The sequence below is a fragment of the Uranotaenia lowii genome, chromosome 2 (assembly GCF_029784155.1).
Source record: "Uranotaenia lowii strain MFRU-FL chromosome 2, ASM2978415v1, whole genome shotgun sequence".
Classification (NCBI taxonomy): domain Eukaryota; kingdom Metazoa; phylum Arthropoda; class Insecta; order Diptera; family Culicidae; genus Uranotaenia; species Uranotaenia lowii.
The window spans coordinates 309466699-309475387 of NC_073692.1; the positions used below are offsets into that span (position 1 = coordinate 309466699).

The 8689-nt window shown below is 36.9% G+C and overlaps 2 protein-coding genes across 2 annotated transcripts in view; one reads left to right on the forward strand and one right to left on the reverse strand.

Moving 5' to 3' along the window:
- Positions 1 to 1585, reverse strand: part of LOC129747833 (serine-enriched protein) — a 38629-nt gene extending 37044 nt beyond the window's left edge. Inside the window, exons 1-2 of the mRNA XM_055742193.1 lie at positions 1279 to 1585; positions 869 to 1133 (exon numbers count right to left, since the gene is read on the reverse strand). Coding sequence (XP_055598168.1) covers positions 869 to 1077 — 209 coding nt within the window. The 5' untranslated portion in view covers positions 1078 to 1133; positions 1279 to 1585. The remainder of the gene's footprint in view (positions 1 to 868; positions 1134 to 1278) is intronic.
- A 4940-nt stretch (positions 1586 to 6525) lies between these two features.
- LOC129742868 (uncharacterized) lies at positions 6526 to 7308 on the forward strand. Its single transcript, XM_055734813.1, has one exon. It carries the CDS (start codon positions 6526 to 6528, stop codon positions 7306 to 7308), a length of 783 nt encoding a protein of 260 aa, XP_055590788.1.
- Positions 7309 to 8689: the final 1381 nt, after the last annotated feature.

Below are 8689 nucleotides of genomic sequence, written 5' to 3' on the forward strand. Positions count from 1 at the left end.
AAATGTTTTATTAACAAAAAGAAACTTATTTCGAGAAAACACTTTTTTAATTTGATGTGTTTGACCATTTTCCATATATTTATCTAAATTTTGTTTTTTTTTTCAGACGTAAAAATATGTTAATTAATATTCTAATTATCTAAAAAATTACCAAAGATAGTTTGAATTATGAAGAATCGTTTTATATCAAATGGTTGCCAAATGTCCAAACTTGTGCACGGAGAGGGGTAAAAACCTCATTTTCTGTCCACGTGGTAGAATGGCCCCAAAGGCTCTTAAGGCTCAAGTCTTTTTACTTTTAAAAAGGATCGAAATATGTTGATCCATCAAACATGGAGCCAAACCGGTCTGCAATAACGTAAGATAATAAAGTTATGGTTGAAACAAGTTTGCGGGTATTCATTGAATAAACCGGCTATTTGGTGAACATCATCAAAAAATGATCAAACTATAGCTAAAGTTTTAACGAAATTAGTCTGAAAAAACATTTTCACTAAATATCCAAAAAGCGAAAACAACTCATGAGCATTAAATATAACTTATCAGATTAGCGATACGTTGTTTGATGACAGAGATACGCACGAAATTAAATCGAATGTTCTGCATGATCCCAAACTTTTTGCCGATTCACCATACTGAGGGGTGAGCCCAAACTTTTGATCGATAAATTAAGTAGCTATTTTATCTGTTTAAAGCACCCCAATCGCCCCCACCCCCCCCCCCTCCCATAGAAACGCGCCTGGTTCTCTGTGGTTATGGTTCTAAATGAAGCGAACACAGTATTAAGTTCGCAAGGTGTTAACAAAAACTCATAAGCCGTTAAGAAGTCAAACACGTGATAGTCACAGAGGAATGTCACCACACTTACCTCGCCATCAGTATGATTCGGTGGGCATAGATGCGTTCTTCGGCCGTTCCTAGAATGAAAACCACATCGGCCGTTTCCTGTTCCTCAGACAGACGCTGCAAATCATCCAGCAACTGGGGTAATCCGGCTAGCACCTTGTCACAGATCACAGACTGCGCACGGCTTCCCATCTTCTCCGAATCGCTATGGTAGCTTATTTCGTATTTCATGAACACGTGTCTCTAATAATTGTTAATGGTAGAATTTTTTGGCGATCTTTTTTATGCTACGAAAAAGAAGTAATCGAACCCTAACGAATGCTTTCAAATGTAAACAAACAGAAACAACTGATCGAGTCACGTTTTTTTCTCTCGGTATGTTTTGGTCTTATGCAATGAACCCACACTCGGTAAACACATCAATAAACACACCCGGTTACTGTTGGCTCAACAGGTATGCAACACTTTTTTTGTTTTGCTCACAACTACCAACTTCTTCGACGAGGAGTCAGACACTTGAATAACGATCACTCAAATCATGGCAGCAGCTTCCAACTAAGTTTTTTGACAATTTTAAATCACGTTTTTCACTTTATTTTGAGAAGCTTTCTACGAAACTTGACGATATTCTATTGATATTCACTTAACTCTTAAGAATAAAGTTTCTAAAATGTACTTTCAGTCAGAAAATCAGCACCAAATTTGAAAAATTCCTGAGGGCTAAGCTCCACAAGAAAGCCACCGCTGGTAGTTTCGGCTGGAATTGGACCGGTGAGGAATCTTCGTAGGAATGCTCCTCAACACACATACAGAAACAGACGCACCTGTACACCGGTTGATCCGTTCTCGTTCTGTGTTTTGATCTGCTTTTTCCAAACCTTCAGTCCGAGTTTCTTTGAAGCTAAGAAAGCTGAATTTCATTCACCACCAGGTACCGTGAGCTTTTTTATAGCTTTGGGGAGTTTTGAAGTTGACTGGACTTGGAAGTCTATTAACGCCATAAACCAGATTAAAGTTTTAAAAAGTTTATCTGAATTAGCTCGAACCGCGCTTGTATTTTGTAGTTATGTCCAAACATCTTTTCACTGAACAGAAAAAGTTTTCTAATCATTATCAGTCATTTCCCACAACAATCAATTTAACATCAGTGTGACCCAACTTATCACTGTCGTAACATCGTAAAATGATCCCCAAAAGACCGTTTCAAAGCTCATGTTTTGTGGGCGTAAAACTTTTCCCCAGAACCAGAACCGGTAGACGGACAGCAGCCGGTGTGATGTTGTGTCATCCAACAATCCAAAGACAATCATCGACGATGTTCTTGATGCCAATCAAAGCAGAAGTCAAAGTTTTTCCGACCATACCACATCGTTGACAATATGAGAGGAAAGATTTGTTCGACCATTCCAACGCAAAAAGGAGGGACAGTTTTCGGTTTCAATGAACTTAGGTTTGATGAACTGAGTGGTGGAAACAACTTTCAGCTGAAGTTGGAATGCTGGCAAACAATGGGGAAGTTTTTCAGGTCCTAACCAGACTTGTAAACCATCGACATTTTCTCTGACAGTCGCACAGCCTGCTTTTATCAGTATCATTGTTCGTGCCATCAAACGAATGCGACCGAAAACTTGCCGAACAGTCGACTACCATCAAACGAAACGACATTCATTCTTCTTTGTGTGATTGTCGAACGAAATTTCGTGTCTTGGTACACGAGAGGGATAATTTGATGGTCAAACGACCATCATTCCCGACAGTTTACGACATCGCCTATCTCTTTCACGCAGCAGAACTTACAGACTCAATAAGCAAATGCAATCTTTTCTATTCACTCCCTCCTGTTGAAAAAAAAATTCGTCACTCTGCAGCGCCGGGTGATGTTTGGATGTGTTGGTCGAACAATGTGGAATGATTATCTCGATTATCTACGCAAGAGGGATGACAGTCAAACGACTAACCACAAAAAAGATCAAAATTTCGTTTGACATTTTTTTGCTCTCCGATCAAACGATTGCGCTCTCCACGATTGTCACGAACGATGTGTGGTGGTTGTCTCCGGAAAAATTCAAACGATGGTGACCAATTACAAGCCTGGTCCTAACTTCAAGTGTTTAGAGAAGAAACATATCTTGGACATTGTTTATCAATACGTTTACTTGAAGAATGTTTTTCATGCCTGAGTTTCGACACAAAGTTTTGTTCTAGCAATGTTAAATTTATGAGTATTTATTTTTCATTCTAAATGCTAAACATAACTTTGATACCCCATCTTTAAAAAATTCTTACTTTGTATAATCTAATCATTTACATATATTCTTTGAAAAAGATAAAAATTGCAAATAAGGTTTTTTTTCATTTAGTGTCTTTTCACTTTGTATCTTAACAGGATCACTTACAAGGCACGATAAATATCGTCAAAAGGGGCATCATGCAACAGCAGGGTTAGAAGCAACAGTTGAATATTGATTTTTTTTTTATTTTAATATGCTGTTACATAGGTATCTTTTAATGATTACAAAATGATGATGACATAGTTTCACACATCTTGAGCTGTATGTATGTATGTATGTAGATAATCCATCATGGGTGCACGGATTCACCGCAGTTTTATCAAAGTAAGTGCTCATGCATTTTTGGATAACACCTATCAATAATCAAACCTAAAATGCAGCATACACTATACCCGACACCATGATTTCGTGTGAACTGTTATGAAGTGAATGTATTACGTGTACATGAAAGTATATTTTGGGAGAACGAATCGATCAGTTACACAACCGGTTAAAAATTTATAACATTTTAAATGTTATATCTTTACTACAGGTATTCCGGCATCCGTGTATATACCTGGCCAGCTGACAGCTGATTGAACGTTCCAATTTATGCGATCATCTGAGACAAACATCTTACCCATCGGCTAGTTGGATGGGATCCTAACCCAAAACTTACAGCCGATACTGAACTCCAAGTACAAATCCGTCTAGCATTTTAAACGAAACTCACACCACACCACCCACTCATGAATTTTTTTTCTTCTTTTCACTCCTGCCCCTATACTATAGGGGAACATGCCTTATTATGCGCCACCTAAGCGAATCGTTGATTTTCTATGCATTCCACGTACAAATTGTGTTAAAAATGGGTGAAATTGTTGAAGAAAAGTGTTTTCTACAAATGCCTATGATTTTTTATTACTCAAATTGCTATAGTTGCTTCAAAAACTTGATTTTTTAAAACCATATTCAAAGCCACAGAACAAAACTGTGTTGCAAATACGCGCCGCTGTGTATTCAATACGCGCCTAGCAGCCGAACACACCCGAAAGCAGCCGAAGACCGAAAACACACCAATACTTACAGACACTTTGAATGAAAAGAAAATCAAAATGGACTAATCGAAATTTAAAAAAAAAATAAAAGTACATTTTTTGGGCTGAATTCACGCTCAAAATATGGTTTTAGTCTTTTCGTTCATTTTCAATAAAAATTGGCCTTTTTGAAAAATAAATGCTATTTTCAGCCTACTTCGATTGGCGCGTTATAACGAGCGCATGGGCCGTGATAGAACATACCCATAAAAAGCATACCATAGCGAGTTCAGTATGATTTTTTAGCATAAAATCATAGTTTAGATTCTCCTCTATCGATGTGTCAGAAAATATTGTCTTATTCGTTTTTCTCTGCTTGGTGACACCTTATTGAAAGTGTTTTGAAATTTAGATCGAAATGAAGAAAAACTTAAATTGTGAAATTATTACGACACAGGGGCATTTTAAGGAAAAATTCATACTTGCCATGACCAATCACAGCATTTAAACCCAATTGGTAATATTTTGCAGGCTTAAAATGTTACAGATTCTTCAAAACAAGGGTGGCGCGTATTAGCCACATGGGGCGTTATATGAACTTTTCCCCTACCCTTGTTTCAAAGAAGACCCCTATGCTTTTTTCTCTTTTCTGAGAATTTCCCTCATACACCTCAACTTATCTTATTCACTCTCTTTATTTCTTCGCTATTTGAGACCTACCCCACCACGAAAAGCCATCGTTGAACTCTTTTTAAAACACTTAAATCGCCTCAAATCAAAACCACAGATCATCTGAACTTTTTTCAATTTTTTATTCACACTCATTTTTGATACCCAGGAAGGCATTTTGCGAAAAAAAATTACCACTTCCACCTCCCACGCGCTTTTCTCACATCTTATTCTCTCTTAACCTTCCCATGCCGTTCGCAAAATATCCGTTTCGGGGAAATTTGAGTTGTAGTTTGATTTCGTTCTCCTGGCTGTAAATGTTAACCGATTTTGATGATATTATATTCATTGTGTAGGTAATTTGTTCTTATTACTCAAAATTTTAAAATAAAGTCGATATGTATTACCAAGTTATCAGAAACTGGTTCAGAAAGTAAAAAGTCCGAAAAATCAATTATATTTTTAAAATGCTCATAACTTTTGACAGCTTTTCTGTATTTAAGTGTTTCATTAATGTTTGAAATCGTCAAGAATCCATCTATCCGACAGTGTATAGATATGTTGGGGTCCAATGAAAGTTTTGACCGCTATCTCAGATCTTCCGGTAGAAAAAAATCTAACTTTAAAAAAACGATATCCAATTTTTGCTTTGCTTAGCTGTATTTCATTTCCCAAAGAACCAATTTTCAAAACTCAAATTTCAATTTTTTGACGTTAATTTGATCATTATTTTCATAGAACATACTTGGTCTGTCAAAATTCCAAGTTCTTCAGTATATTGGAATGATGATAAAAAGATTTTAAATGTGCGCTTCGGGTCATATTGACCCGAACGGCATGGGAAGGTTAAATAGCTTTTTTCGTCCAAGCACGGTTGTGGCTTTTCCCCCGGCTGTGGTTTTATTCAACATAACACTGCTTTTCCTAGCTTTTCTTTCAGCCAGATATTTTCACTGCTTCTGCAGCTACTTTCCCCTAACTTTTCGTAACCCAACCATGCCCATTCTTTTCATTTTCAATCCTACTGATTTAATTTATCCTGAGTTATCGTTAACAGAAAATAATAATTTCATACTATATGATAGTTTCACACATCTTGAGCTAGTTTTTTTATGTTTTTGATTCTCATAGAAAATTTAAAAAATCGAGCAATAGATGAACAAATTTTTACTTTTTTCGACTTTCTTCTCAAGTTTATCCAAAATCGGGCTTATAATAAAGTGGTAGTACCAAGTGCAATCAAATTGCAAAGTGATTGAACATCACCAAGATACACCGAAGTGCAAACGAAATTTCTCCCCCAACGGGGTTTCCGATCGTTTTTGGTGTCAACAAGTGTGATTTGAGTGGTGTTGAGTGATGACTAGCAAGGTGGAGAAAAAGTTAGTAGCGGACCTTCTGACGAGACAACGAGCGTGTGCTGAGCGAGATGAGGTGGAGAAGTTCATCGCGGACTACACCTATGAACGGGATAGCTGCCAGGTTTCGGTTCGTTTGGAGGCTCTCAACAAATCCAACGTCGTTCTTGAACGTGCAGAACGACATCGAGCTGGGTGATCACCAGGATAAGTTTGAAGGTCATCTAGTTCTGGGCTGATTTCGAGGATCGATTTTGCAGAGCGAAAGGTTTTTTGCTGTCTTAACTGGAAGGCAGGGAGCATCTTCTGAGTTCGACGATCATGCACGCATCGACTTCTCATAGCATGTCTTCCAGTTTTCATCATCGGTTGCCGAAAATCGATCTACCGAAGTTTAGCGGGAATGAATTGCGATGGATATCATTCCGCGACAATTTCATTTCGATGATTCACTGCAACGTGGACATACCGATCGTCAACAAGCTGCAGTACCTATTACAGTCGCTTGAAGGAGAAGCCAACCGTTCGAGTCGGTGGATATCCAAGCCGACGTGGGACGCGCTTAAGAAGCATTACGACAACAAGCGGTTCCTCAGAAAGGAGCTCTTCCGTGGCCTATACAACCTTCCACCGATACAGCACGAGTCCGCACAAGACCTCAACACACTGGTTGAAGATTTCCAGCGACACGTTAAGGTTCTGGGAAAACTAGGGGAACCGATCGAGCATTGGGACACTCCACTTATCTTCATCTTAACGAACAAGTTGGACTCAGCAACGACTCGCGCATGGCAGCAGGATACTCGACAGAAAGATGAAGTGAAGTATGACGAACTCATCGAGTTTCGCGTCCACCAGGTACGGATGTTGAAATCCGTGGACAGCGATCTTCAGCATCGTTCCTTAGCGCTCACCGGTTCCAAGGTGTCCGGACAAATCCCGAAGAAACCAGCTCCCATCCGATCTGTCGTGAACACAGCTACATCCGAAACTCAATCCAGCACTTCGCACATGCCACTGTTGTTTGAGAACACATCCGCTTCACCAATGTCCAGCATTTTCGAACCTGTCAAGCTTCCCACGGCGAGAGCTAGACCCATCAGGCTAGAACCTGTAAATCTGAGTTAATGTACAGGATTTGCCAAGCGAAGCACCATTCGATGTTGCATCACCCACCCAGCAGCACCACCGAATGAGTTCTCATCCAGCGAATCCAGGCCCAAGTAGATTGCTCACGGTGTGTTTATAGAAGAAGTTAAAAAAAAATACAGTAACTCTAATTTTTTTCAGAAATAGAAAATTTAGCCTTTTCTGAATCATTTTCAGGCAAAATTAAAATATTTGGTCGGTGAGTCCCCATACGTTTTATTTTTTTGAAAATTTGTTGTCCATATTTAGAAATTTTTATCTGTAAAATTATTCAAATGCAATGGAATAGTAACTTTTTTCGTTAAAATGTATTTTTTTTATTTTTATTCAAGTTTTTGTCATTCTGAAACAATATAAAATGTCAACGCCTGGAAAGGTAGGTCATTTGGATTTTCTGGAAAACTTATTTTTATATGAGCATTTTATTCAAAATTTTATTATTTGAAATATCCTTGTTTTAATTGGTGTTATCCAAATGTCATATGAATCATTCAGTGTGTATATTTTGGAGAACGAATTTTGGTTTAAAAAAAAATTATGACACATGAATAAAAACAGTCTAACATCATTTGATTGGTTTTCTACAAAGTATTGAAAATCTTTTCTTTATTTGAAAATTGTTCTTTGAAAAATTTCCACATTATTTGCAGACTCTGATGCATATGTATACGCACTTTAGAAAACAAATATACAAATTTTGATGATAGTTTATGACATTTGGAATTTCGTTTACCTCACATCAAATTGAAACATATCCAAGCAGACCAGTTTTCAATAAAATTTAAAATATAAAATTTAGTTAATAAAAGCTCAAGTACTTGCACTGAAATCCGTTTATCTTCCGCTACATAACATGTATTTTAAATCGTTTTTTCTTATATTGAAGGTGAATTAATTTTCTATAAATCATTTGTACATAATTTTTGCTTGAGAATCGAAGTACTGGTGATAGTTTGGAATTCATTATCAACAAAACGATGAAAAAAAATTTGTTCAACAGAAATTTCAATATTATCAAAGGTTTTAGACCAGATTTATGCGTTTTTTTTTGTTTAAATGGATTTTTATGGTTTGTACAAACTAATGATTATTATAGTTTTTACCATTATTAGTATAAAATTGTAGAAGTTATGATTGTTTTACAGTAATATTAATGCTTCATATAGGTTCTTTTTTATAATAAAGAAGAACTTCAGCGTACAGTAGAATAACTAAAATAAGTAAGAAATGAACAAAATATGATGAATGTTACGTGCTGCAGTCTAGCTTGCTATCGATCATTTGCAATTCACTTTTGCCAACAATACTGTTGATTTTTGTAAATACAAGATCGACAAAAAGATTAAAAAGCATTTTTTTT